We start from the raw sequence: 13669 nt of genomic DNA on the forward strand, positions 1-13669 counted from the left end.
AATAAATGTGTCTAGGGAATTGAAAATGAGCTTATATTTAGGGGGTTGTATTGGATTGAGATTTCATGAGATTTTAAAAGACTTTTTTATGATAAAAAAATCTTGAGGTATTCAATCAAGACTTTTATAAAAGTTCAACAAATCTTGTGGTATTCAATTAAGACAAACATGATTTTTTTTTTCAGGGCAGCAAAATCCGTTGGTATTCAATTGAGATTTGTTACTACTTTTAAAATGTCTATTGGTATTCAAAAGTTTACCGATTTTGATGGATTCTTCTTTGGAATGGATTTTGAGAGACTTTTTAGTTGAAAATACATTTAATAGACTTTTTCAACAATCTCGCCAAAAGCCTTCAGACTTTTTTGAACTCTCCAAGACTTTTTTACTTTCATCATCACTGTATCAAATTTCTTCTTCTTATTTATTACTTTCTCGGTTCATCATCACTGATCTTCTTCTTCTTTTCTTTTTGTTCACTTTTTCAACAATCTCACTAAAGCCTTGAGACTTTTTCAAATTCTCACCAGTTTTTTTTTTCTTCTTCTTCATTACCTATCAAATATGTTTTTTTGCAAAAAAATATTTTAACAAATTCTACATATTTTTTACAAACTTTTGATTCATTACAACTTTTTACAACAAACAATTTTTTTTGTCACATTCAGGGCCGGCCCTGTGGGTGTGCAAGGTGAGCCACCGCACAGGGCCTCAAACATTTAGGGGCCTCAAATTGTTTATATCGGTTTATTAAAAAATTTATGTATGTAAAAAAAATAATGACTTTGTTACTACCAAAAATATTATAGTACTAAAAAAAAAAATTAATAGACACACTCTTAATTTTATAAGTAACTTGCGGTTGATGGTAAAAAAAAGAAACTAACATTTCAAGAAAGTTTTTTTTCCCGAAGGAACCGTAAGTTGATAATGATATTACATTGAAGATGTATTTTAATGTTATTGATTAAAATATGTCGCTTTTAGATGTTATTTACTATGATGACTATTTTTTATATTATTTACGTCTCAAATAGAGAATAACTTTTTAAAAAAAATTGTATTTTTTTATTAAAGATCTATTTTTAATTTTCAAACAGGGCCTCCAAATACTCGGGACCGGCCCCGGTCACATTCATTTGCTTTTGTTTCCCATCAATGGTGGTGGTGGTGACCTTTTTATTGGTGATTAGAAACATATACGTAAAAACAAAAGTAAGGGTTTTTTATTTTATTTTTTTAAATATTTCCAAAAAAAAATAATTTCATTTATTGATTTTTTAAAAATTTTTCAAATATACAAAAGTTTCCTAATATATAAAGTATTATGAAATCTTGATTGTAAAAAGTCTTTTGAAAAAAATCTCTCAAAATCCATTCAAATCATGTATTAAAAATCTTGATTGTAAAAAAATCTGGTAAAAAAAGTCTTTAAAATCTCACAAAATCAATATAGTCCAACAAAATCTAATAAAATCATCAAAACTTCTTTTGTCAAAATTGTCTCATAAAATCTCAATCCAATACACGGTGGCGGAAAAAAAAAAACCTTCCCACCTAGGGGCACTCTCTCATTATTATTCCTATTGGGGTTTTTTCTGTGCTCCGTAAAACAAACCGTAGCTAGTATCAATCAATTTTATTTCAACATTCACAATGCAGCGTTTCTGGAGATTCACTTCAGAAGCAGCACAATCTTCCACATTCATCATCAAACGACGGATCAATACCCTACAAAAGCCGCCAAGCGCAGTCTCAGATCTTTTTTCATTGTTCAAAGCTTCTATTCCTTCTTCGCACAAAAACCATCTCACCGTCGATGAAGTCGCGGTTTTGAGGAACAAATTGCTTCTTGTAGCTTCTGATTCTGTTAGTGTTACAACCATTTTGAATGATAATGTTGATTCTTTACTCTCTTCTCGCTCTCTCTTTCTTGCACTTCTCAATCACTTCAATTCACACCCTTCCCTTTTACTACAGGTATTATTCCAATTCCTTTTTTTTTTTTAATTTATTTTTTTACTTCAATTTTATTCACTTTTGTAGATTCTAAAATTTAAATCATTGTTGTTAATCACCGATCGTGGAGAATAGTAGTTTGGATAAACAGTTTATTTGCAACTTATAGGTTAACTTACATAACCTATTCATTGAAATTTTTATTTTTATAGCAAAAGATAAAGGCCCCGTTTGTTGTAGGTTTTTTATTTTTTAAAATCACTTTTTTTTGTTTTACTCGTGTTTGTTTCATATATTTTTTTAAAATCATTTTAGTAAAAAATAATTTTTTCCTTCAAAATGAAAAGCTATTTTCAATAGCTTTTTTCAGGAGCTTTTTTCAGTAAAGATTTTTATGATTGTTTATTTTTCTTCAAAATCTCTAAGAAAAAACCATTTTTTTTAAAGCTTAAACAAACACACCCAAAATACACATAAATTGTTTTTATATATGCTACAAGCTACTTTCATAAGCTATGAACTTATAAGCTACTAGGTTTGGTCTAGTGGTGAGGGGGCGAGGGGTTTGAGTAGTATGCATGAAGTCTTAGGTTCGATCCTCACTGACAACATTGTAAACCAAAAAAGTAAGGTATGAACTTATGAAGATAAGTTGAAACAAACTTAAAAAGATTGTCATAAGCTGTTTTCATAAGTTCTCCCTAGCGGTCTCAGAAACGACAAAGCTTATGGCAGTAGATAAGCTCAAATAAGTCAATCCAAACAGGCCCTAATACTAAATAGTTTATTGTGAAATGATTGCGATTTGTTCAAATTCCTGTATCAGGACACTATAGCTGCTATTTGACAACATTGTTTCGAAGTAAATAACCCTTACTTACCCCTTTGGTGTTGTTGAAAAATCAACATTTAGGTGTTTAATTGGAGAAGGAAGAGAAAGGTTTCTGAATCTGATACTTGCAAGAATTCCATGGATGCACATGAGTATTCCAAGGGTATTAAAGCGGCAGGAAGATGTAAAAATATTGATCTTGCAATTGAGCTATTTAAGGAGGCTGAAAATAAGGGTGTGAAGATAAGCAGCACTTACAATGCACTAATGGGTGCTTTTATGTTCAATGGTCTTGCTGATAGATGTTACTCTTTGTTTCTCGACATGAAAAAGGATCCAACTTGCACTCCCAACAATGTTACGTATAATATTGTTTTATCTGTTTTTGGTCGCGTGATGCTCATTGATCACATGGAAGCAACATTCAAGGAGATGAGGGAGTTACACCTCTCACCTAATATATCCACTTATAATTATTTGATTGGTGGATATATCTCAAGTTGGATGTGGGATGATATGGAAAAAGTTTTTCAAGTGTTGAAGTCAGGCCCTGTTGAGCCTAATATGAAAACCTACCTCTTAGTGATTCGTGGGTATGCACACTGTGGTAATCTGAAGAAGATGGAAGAGATATATTCGTTGGTAAGGGATCATGTAAATGAAAATGAAATGTCGATTATCAGGGTTATGATATGTGCCTATTGTAAAAGTTCTGATGCAGATAAAGTTAAGAAAGTAGAGGCGTTGTTAAAGTTGATCCCTGAAAAAGAATACAGGCCTTGGTTAAATGCGGTGTTGATTAAGTTTTATGCCCAGGAAAACAGGTTAAAGGAAATGGAGAATGCAATAAATGATGCATTTGAGCACAAAACTGCTATAACAACCTCGGGTATTATGAAGTGTATAATTGCAGCTTATTTTCGGTGCAACGCAATAGAAAATCTTGAGAATTTTATTAGACTATCTGTATTCGCGGAGTGGAGAATCTGCCACTCCTTATTTCATTGTAAGCTGGTCATGTATGGTTCACAAAAGAACTTTAGAGAAATGCAAAATGTCCTTGAGGAGATGGGAGATATTGACATGAATTGCAATAAGAGAACACTGTGGATAATGTACAAAGCCTACTCGAGTACTGGTCAGAGATCCATGGTTTTGAAAATATTGGGAAAAATGTTCAAGCATGGTTACGAAATTCCCGATGATGCATTTCCATCATGATTTATCTTGCTGAGGTGCATCACATATGCGAGTACCATAGCTATAAACACATTCAACAGGTTAACGCGAAGATGTTTATTGCATTTGGCATAAACTGGATTTGTCTATAGTTTTAGGCAAAAGGACAAGCAGCTCGTGGAATATGTGATGAATGGATTGCATTCAAGGAAATTCTTTAACTATGGTTGTACATGGCCTTCCTATTAGATTTTTGTTTGAAATTATATTTCTTCAGCAGGCTTCCATCTCAAATAATCTGAAGGTTTGCATCTTCTTTCTTGTTTTTTGTTTACCTATATTGTCTGTTTTGGTATTGGCATTATTAATATTCTTTAATGCATATATTGTGGTTGTTTCTGTTTCGTTTTTTGTATTCGGATAAGCTTTTTGTATTCTTGGACTTTGTCTCTTACCAATTAGGCACACCTTGTGCTAATTTAGACCCACCTAAAAACATGAAGGTCTAAATTAACAAGGCGGACCTTTTCACTTTGGACAAAAACCACCAATTACCACTACTCAAACATGTTATAAATAGAAAGTTAGTTATGTCAATTTCATTTAATTAATTAAAGAAAATAAATTTAGAAACAGTTCCTTATATCTGTTTTTACTGTTCACCAATTAAAACATGACACCTGGATTAATTTATTCCACATCAATAATATTTATTTTAATTTATTAAACGTCGTCAGTTTCTCCGTTACCTGCAAATCTGAAAGTGAAACTGCATTTTAGTTTCTTCCGTTGTTGTCAACATTGATAGTATCATTGAAAGTGAAATTAACTAACAACAACAGTATAAACATGGCAATAGCCCCAACGAGGGAGAATCTTGTAGCAATATATAGTGATTTTTTATTTTATTTTTTCTACAAGAGTTTTTGTTAGCGATTCACTCACATTCATAACTAGCATTGCTATAAAACATGGAGAGGCTTTGAAGAAAGGCCAACGTCAGAAATTGTTTGAGTTCCTCTTGAATCTTGACTCAACTTCTCAGTAATTGCCAAATCCAATGAATGATTTGTGACTCATTTGTGACTCAATTTCATGAAACATCTGCTACTGAATGATTTGTGATTCAATTTGCCAAATCCAATTAATGATTTCTCAATAGTAAGAACAATAAGAAACATGAGATTGGGGGAAATCCAAACATAAGAAAGACATAAGAAAGATATGTTTTGTTGTGATCTGATTTTTTATTTTTTTTAATTAATTAAATGAAATTGACATAACTACCCTTCTATTTAAATTTGGTTTGAGTAGTGGCAAGGGTGTTTGTTGTCTAAAGTGAAAAGGGGCACCTTTGCTAATTTAGACCTTCATGTTTTTAGGTGGGTCTAAATTTGCAATGAAGGTCTAAATTAGCAAACCCTTATATTCACTCCATTTGGCTTCTTAAAAAAATAAATTCTTAAGTGCATATTGTTTGTATTTGATTTTAAGCTTATTGTCGCTTTTTTATGCCTTCCATTTTAAATATCCCAATTGTGGAATTGGTTTGAGTGGTGCCTTTTGCATTGGTTATACACAAAAGCACCATTTTTAAATTTCCCAATTGTGGAAGAAAGTACTCACCATTTACTTTCAAAAATTAGCTGATGAGATTGTAGCAGTTCTTGCAGGTAATGGTGCAAGAAACAGTAACTGGTGTGAGTCAAGCACTCAAGAAACTTTTGCTCTTGAGACTGTTGTCAGTGTTAGGGTCTGTAGGTATGTTTTTTTTCTTTGGTACAACTGTAGGCATGTCTTTATTGGATTGTTTATGAATCATCATTATCAATCAAATAAGTTACAAAATTTACTATCTATTCTTTTTCTTTGATAAAATTTATGATCAATTCTGAATTATTAGATTTAGAATCATAATTTTTTTCTAATCAAATCTATATATAATAATGCCAATGATTCTATAAGTTATTTCTTAATAAAACATTATTACTTGATATAGTAGCCATATAACATTATCTTTTAATAACAAATCAATTTGTTTAGTTTTTTCTTCTGATAATTTTTCTGATATAATTTGTCCTGCTTTTTTTTGGCTGCATTTAGATCTACATAAAGGTCAAATTGTCATTGTCATAAAAATATTACTAAAATACCAATACAAATGTCTCTTTGTATTTTATTTTTGAAGAAGCTCAACTCATTAACAGCACAAGTAGTGCTCTATCAGAACAATGTTTGGACAAAATACCCAAAATGAAAACGTCACGGGGCCTCCCATCTAGAGAACCTCATCTTTTGCATTGAAGTAAACATGTTCTGCCACTTCTTGGCCTGATATTTCCGAACACTATTTTCAATCTGCTTCAACTTTATGCAAATTGCAGCGGTTAAAGGTTTAAGTGTGATTGGAGAGTCTTGCATATCAGGAATGGTATAGGAACGGTCTTTTCAATTAATTACACTTATATATAAATCTCAGTCAGATTTGTTTATTAAACAAGTCAGCATTAATTGTGGAGCATCCCATAAGCTTTTTCAAAGTCTTCTATCTTGTTCTTTCTGTTACTGGCCGAATCTGAGTGCGTTTACTTAATGTTTATCATCCATATTAGGTTTGTTGTTATCTTTGTTGAAGTGTAACTTTGTTTCTTGTCCACCTCCAGGTGATAGATACTTGAAACCATGGATAATTCCACTACCCAGAAGTCAGTAAAGGAGTGCGCCTTATTGTAGCCAGTGATGATTTCATGGTATGTGATAAGTGATAACAATTGAAGAAGTGTGTGACATTTCTCGAAAGTGAATCCTTCTTTGGTATAAGAATGGCAGTGATGTATGAACAAGACAAGGCAATCTCAGTTTGCCAGTATCTAACAAAACCTGCACTTCAAAGGGGAAGGCGGGAAGCGAATACAATTGACTTGCTGACATATCCTCAGGGACCAAAATGAAAAGAAAAAAAAAACTTTCTTGTTCGAACCTCAAAAAGGGCATCATTTTCCTACTCTGACCTAATCATGGTAGTTGAAGAGTTTGAATTTAAAATGCTTCGGCCTCCAACTTCGACGAGGAAAAGTAATACCATTATGTTTCGCAGTTTCCAACAAAGTATGATTTTTATTTTCATCTTCAACTTTCTTAGTGTTCTCTGCAAGCAAAAAAAATTGACATTGTTGACGGAAAAAAAACAAAAACAAAAACAAAAACATTTCATGTTCATTCGTCATTGGGATTTCTCCGCAACTATCATCGTCATTGTTGACGGAATCAACACCACTCACAATGTTATCATCTTCACCATTCATCCCCAAATATTTCATCTTCAATGCTATCTCCTCCCGACTTCCTGGTCGACATCCAAGGCGTTGTTCACGTTCCGTCACAAAAAAGTTATTTTGTCTCTGTTCACAATGTTGATGTTCCTAATTATTCCTTAAACACTGTTGATGATGAGACCCTCGAGTTAATGGATTTTGGAAACGATTCTGATTTAGAGTTTTCTGAAAACTTGCCTTGTGTTGAAGGGGATGATGGTCTGGCTGACATGGATTATGATGAAGTTAGAGTTTATGAAACAAATTTTTTTGATTTGGGTGAGCATCTAAAAAAAAGTTTTTCTTAACTCAACCTATTACCATCTTCACCATTCATCCCAAGTAAGAATTATGATGATGGTAATGTTGTGAGTTAAGAATTCTTTTTCTGTGGAGGCTGCTCACCCAAATAATAATTTTTTGTTTCAAAAACTCTTAACTTCATCATATCATAATCCATGTCACTGAGACCAGTCATCTCCTTCAACACAAGACAAGTTTTCCGGAAACCCTAAATCAGAATAGTTTCCAAAATCTATTAAGTCGAGTGTCTCATCATCGGCCGTGTTTAATGAACAGTTAGGAACATCGACAATTTGAGCAAAGAGAAATCAACTTTCTTGTGACGGAGCGTGAACAAACGTCTTGAATGTCGACCAGAAAGTCGGGAGGAGATAGCCTTGTAGATGAAATTTTTGGGATGAATGATGAAGAATGTAATGTTGTGAGTTTTGTTGATTCTGTCAACAATTACGAGGATAGTTGCGGAGAAACCCCAATGAGGATTGAACATGAAAAAAGTTTTCTGTTTTTTTATGTATTGAGAGAACGTTAAGAAAGTTGAAGATGAAAATAAAAATCATACTTGTTGAAAACTGCATAGCGTAATGGTGTTACTTTTCCTTGTCCAAGTTGGAGGCCAACACATTGCAAATTTGAACTCTTTAACTATGATGATAAGGTTAGAGTAGAGGAAATCGAACCTCCCGGGTGCCTCCACTCTGTCCAGAACGAACCTAATTCAAGTGACAGGCAAGAAAAGTCTCAGGACGAGACTCCCAAAGGAGGTTGCAATTTTGAATCAAAGAGACACCATTAAACCCAAAAGATACATGTATTATATATAGTTTCAAATTCACATTGTTATATTTAAATAACCATTACATCCTTTCTTTCAAGTATATTTTAAAAATTCTCCAATTGCTCGCAAATATATTGATATACGAAAGATTACCACTATAATAATACATAAAATACACCCCACCCAACAAAAAACAATTTAGAGAAAAACTTACACATACACGTTTAGACTTAGTTTACATTATATATCACATGCTTATAATGTTATTTTTAACGAACTAATGACAACCTTCAAGACTTTTCATTGACAAAATTACAAAAACCATCACAAAACAATTAGTTTATTTTTCGACAATTGCCTCGGACTTCCCCATTGTAACCTTGTTTAATATCAAGCAAACCCATTTTCACCATTGCTTGTTGAAAATCAAGGAAGAACATAGCTTGGTTCATTGCATAAGCATTCACAATGTTTCTTGTTCTTGGACTAGTGTAGAGTGTTTGGTCTGAAAACAGAACACCATTTTTCCTCAACAAAGCATTGAAGTAAACATTGTCAAAATCATTCCTAGTTGCATCGAATGGTTGTTCTGCATTGTCACCAGAAGTACATGTTTTGGATAATGTCTTAGCAAATTCAGAATCCAAAGCTGGATCCACTTGGCTCAATCTGGTTTTGAAAGATGAACATCTTGCCACTCCTAATGTATGAGCCCCTGCATATATCATACATGTCCTCAATATTATATTCTTTTGATTTGTTTGTTTTTCAGTCTTAAAAAAGAAGTTGTAGATTTTTTCAGAGGTTGAAAAAAAGAAGTTATAAATGAGTAAATATGCATTATGATATATTTAAATATGTTTTTAGTCCCTGAAATTATAACGTAGTTTAGTTTTAGTCCTTATCGTTTTTTATTCGAATTTAGTCTTACAAGTGACCTGTCTCTTATAAAAAAGAACGAAGGTAGTAGTAGAATAGTGGCAATCCTTATAAAAAAGAACGAAGGTAGTAAGGTAGTAGTAGAATAGTGGATTACCAGAGAGAGCCACCATCTCTTGTGCAGAAAAACCATGTTGACCAAACTGCCTAATGAGCTCAGAGGCATTGAAGGCAGGGGATGGCAAATTTCTAGTATCTTCTATTTTTGACCTCCTTCCGTCCTTTCTACCTTTAGGTATGTTATAAACTGGACCTCCAGCCTGTAAATAATTCAATATTTTCTGTTAAAAAAAAATAAAAATAAAATAAAATAATTCAATATTTCATTTCATCATAAAAATCAAGTTCAAGCCACTTTTACATCAAACATTAACCGAAAATCAATAACATAAAAAAAAGTCATGTATCAGTTACTACGGCTACACCATTAGTATAAGCATAGAAATAGCTATCTTACATAGAAAACAGCTTCTGTAGCAGCCATAGCAAGAATATCAGCACATGAAACCACTCCAGGGCATTGTCTTTCAAGCTCATCTTTGATATCATCTATGATTTCATATCCTCTTAAGCTCAAATTTGCTGGTGAATCCTTCTCTGCTGTATTATCCTTAGTAGAGTCAATTAGAATTGACCCATCACATCCCTAATGAACAAAAAATACACAATTTAATTTGATGTCACATATACTAACATGATAAATTACTATATAATGTATAAAATGTAAGCAATAAATTGATAAAGTGTGTTTGTCCTATAATTGTAGGTTGATTGATGACATACTATTGCACTTTATGGCGTTATGCATGGCATGGCAACCCACTTCTAAGAAATTATGACTAACACAATATGTGAAAGAATGATGCATGAAACCCACTTTATCTTCAAAATTTGTGTCATTCCTTCTATATGTAGCATCTTATTTGAAAAATAACGTATTCATGAGAAAAATATGTTATGTGTGCAACATTTTGGTTTGTCCAACATCTTTTTTTTTTTTTTTTTGTTTGCTTATGGAGTTGTTTTTTTATTATTCCATATGGTATTTTTATAAGAGATAACGGGGTCAACAAAAAGGATTGGAGGGTTTAGGGTTTAGGATTAATTAATACTACTAAATATTTTTTTTTGGTATTAACCCTCTGATTCTTAGGGGAAGGGACTCCAGTAATTCAGAGTTCGGCTCTGAGGTCAGGAAAATCTGGAAAAAAAATATTCCCACCAGAAATTGAACTCGGGTTCTCCCGAACGATCCGTCATAAGGAGAACTCATTACTTGAGTGCAATGTCTTGGTTAATACTACTAAATATTTTAAGATATGAGAAATTAGAGTTATAGACACATTAAGTGAGATTATTATAAAGGATAGCAAGATATATTGCAAGGACAAATGAAGGAAAAAAAAAACTACATTCCCTTCATAATCACCTGTATGAAGCAGTCGTGGAAGTGCATTCTAACAAGACCAGCTGCAAGGGTGGGATCATTGTCCAAAGCTCTATTGACTACATTCTTAACAACAGGTTCAACAAAAGGGCAACTCATCAAATAGTAGTTCATGTTCAAACCACCATCTGCCCCGAAACCGAACCCGAACCCGCATGTAATCACCTCTATTAGCATAAACATTGTCATCAAATTAGCCATTGCCATTTTAAATGACTTCATAGATGATTTATACATCATCTTCAAGAAGCAATGAAGGGTAATTATGAAGGAATGTGAAGTTTGGTTTATGAGAACTAAAAACTAAGAACTTATTATATATATAGTGGGGAATAGTTGGCAAAATGCAACAAAGTGGTGAGATGGTACTATATATTATGATTAAAAATGTAAATGATTAATTGTAAAAGGAGCTAACCAAAAAAAAAAATTTGAAAAAAAAGAAAGAAAGTTTGAGTTAGTGGTCTATACTTTATCTTATGGCCATGCACTATAAATATGATTTCTTCTCGAGTCCTACCTAATCACACTAGTTATAGTCAATAATCAATATGTGTTTTGAATTAATTATAATAAAACTTATTAAATTATCGTTTGATTGCATGAAAGTTGACACATAAGGAATTTCACCTTCGATGATTGTCGAATGTGGGAATGAATTCTTTCAAGTGTGATTTACACTTGAGAGAAGAAAGTGTAATATAATATCATCTAAATTTATTTTCTCTAAATTTTTATATGTTTCTCTCTCTTGATCAATGATAACAAACCACACTTTATTCTCTCAAGTGTAAATTATACTTGAGAAAATCCATTCCCGTCGAATGTGTATTTGCCAGATTAATAATCCATACCATAGTTTTAAATTGCGAGATTGCAGTCACAGATGATGCAGTAATATAGTTGCGGTTGCTGTGATTGCGGTCATTGCAACTGCTGCAAGGTGTAATGCGGTTATTGCGGCGTTAACTTCTTTTGAAATTTCACAAACTATATTATATAGAATGACACCAACACTATGCCACTACACTATTCTATTTACCCACAAATACCGATTCGAAGGTGCTTAAAATACGCGATTGAGAGATTGTTTGTTGGGTTTTTGTATGTTGGCTACATTTTGCAAAAACATCTTTTAGCCAAGTGTTGAGACATATGTGCGTACACCAAGTGTTGAGACAAATGTAACAACACTTGTATGTCTGATTGTTCGCGCCAGCTAGCGTTTTTATTTTCTATTCAATCTTTCGAAGATTTGATTGAAGAATTATTTCGTGGTTTCTTACACAACAAGGCGCACATGGTCTATTGTTTCTGAAGGCAACAGAACCCTAGTTCTATTTTCTAAAGGAATAAAATAACTTTTAGAAAATATAATATTTGTTTCAAAAATATATCTTGTGAAGATTGCTGCAGAAAATATAAAAGATTTATTTCAAATAAATCTTTGTGCTTCAAGAAGATTAGAAGATTTAATTTTAAAATATATTTACAACAAATATATTTATGGGAGGAATATTTGATGCAAAGAAAGATTTGGTAAAAATATATATATTTTGCATCTAGAAGATTTATTGGAGCTGAAGCATTATGAAAAGCCCACGAGGCTCTGCTATTTAAAGGGTGCTGCTAACCCTGTTTTATTCACCGAAACTTGAAGCTAAAATAGAATATCAAAGATGTAGTCTTTTAAGGGTTTCGTGTCTTTAAGCCACTCTCTAGGAGAGTTGGTGTAAAGTGAACCACTCGGGTTGTGAGATGGTCACTATGTCCTCACTCAGAAACCTGTAGGTAATGAGTTGAGTATTGTACTTGGAGAAAGCTTTTAAGCAACTCCAAATTGTGAACTTAGTCGTTGGCTAGGTGTTAATGTCATTGAAGTGTGTCTTCATCTTTGTCAAGGAGAGTGTCTCCATTCTGTTATTATTGAAATCCTTACTGGTTGTAAGGTTGAGGGGAGTGAGACGGGGTCTCATATCTAGTAGTTCCTAGGTAGAAGTGTCATTGGGTAGGGATTAAGTGAGGAGTTGTAAACGGGAGAGTTTAGCTCTGAATTAATACTGCTGATAGTGAATTTCCTCCTGGATTGGTATCCCCCAGATTAGGCTGTTAGGCTGAACTGGGTTAACAATTATGTGTGTTATTTAGGCTTTTCAGTATCTGTTTTTAATGCTCTGCTTTATTGTTCTCTCTGTTAAGACAAGTGTTACGACAAGTGTCTGAACATCGTGGACAACACTTGTCTACTGTGTACCAGAATTTCATTGTTAAAAGTAAGATTTTTCATTAGATTTGACATGAATAAGAATTGGAGTTTCATAAAAACAAAATTGGTGAAAAAACTTGAATGACATGACCAAAATCGTCTAATGCGGCTTCTAATGCAGCCGTACACTTGAATTAAAATCACATTGCAATTGCGGTGTGATGCGGTTGCAGAGCTTACCGCATCAACAATAATGCGGCCACAACGGATGCGGACCTACTAAATTTGCGGTATATAATAATAAACAAAAACTAAATATTATTAATCAAGAAATTAAGTTCAAGTTATTAATGAGCTCTCCATAATACGAATGGTTCGGGAGAAATCGAGTTTGATTCCTAAAAAAGAACAATATAGAGTTTATTTATCTCGCAGTCGAACGTCAGATTATCAAAATCCATTTTCTTTGTTACCATAGAGTTAACACCGAAAAGAAAGAAAAAAAACGTAAATACTACTAAATTTAAAAATTCAAATAGATTATGTTTCGACATGGTATACACTAACTACTAACTAGACTAATTAATAACCAATTAAACATGTTTCTCAAATTTCTAAATATACTGTTATCAATGGAATCAAAGCACCAAAGCCTAATCATATTAAGTTTTTAATTATATCAGTGCATATTTCTTTAATCAAATTACTACAA

General features: G+C 32.8%; 2 protein-coding genes across 6 annotated transcripts; one reads left to right on the top strand and one right to left on the bottom strand.

The window, feature by feature from the left end:
• Positions 1-1548: 1548 nt before the first annotated feature.
• LOC123908237 (pentatricopeptide repeat-containing protein At2g30780-like) lies at positions 1549-8455 on the top strand. Of its 5 annotated transcripts, XM_045958830.1 has the most exons (5): positions 1549-1980; positions 2873-4036; positions 4074-4274; positions 5635-5731; positions 6634-8455. In XM_045958830.1, exons 1-2 carry the CDS (start codon positions 1657-1659, stop codon positions 4010-4012), a joined length of 1464 nt encoding a protein of 487 aa, XP_045814786.1. In that variant the 5' UTR covers positions 1549-1656; the 3' UTR covers positions 4013-4036; positions 4074-4274; positions 5635-5731; positions 6634-8455. The 5 variants fall into 5 exon arrangements, with proteins under 5 accessions (XP_045814786.1, XP_045814793.1, XP_045814772.1 ...); XM_045958837.1 differs by having other exon boundaries at positions 2873-4274; positions 5632-5731; XM_045958816.1 differs by having other exon boundaries at positions 2873-4274.
• Positions 8456-8467: 12 nt separating this feature from the next.
• On the bottom strand, positions 8468-11251 carry LOC123908268 (peroxidase 47). The gene is made up of 4 exons (XM_045958858.1): positions 10734-11251; positions 9762-9950; positions 9402-9564; positions 8468-9080 (listed from the first exon to the last, which is right to left on the bottom strand). Exons 1-4 carry the CDS (start codon positions 10989-10991, stop codon positions 8701-8703), a joined length of 990 nt encoding a protein of 329 aa, XP_045814814.1. The 5' UTR covers positions 10992-11251; the 3' UTR covers positions 8468-8700.
• Between the last annotated feature and the right edge of the window lie 2418 nt (positions 11252-13669).

The sequence above is a fragment of the Trifolium pratense genome, linkage group LG1 (genome assembly GCF_020283565.1).
Source record: "Trifolium pratense cultivar HEN17-A07 linkage group LG1, ARS_RC_1.1, whole genome shotgun sequence".
NCBI classification, from domain to species: domain Eukaryota; kingdom Viridiplantae; phylum Streptophyta; class Magnoliopsida; order Fabales; family Fabaceae; genus Trifolium; species Trifolium pratense.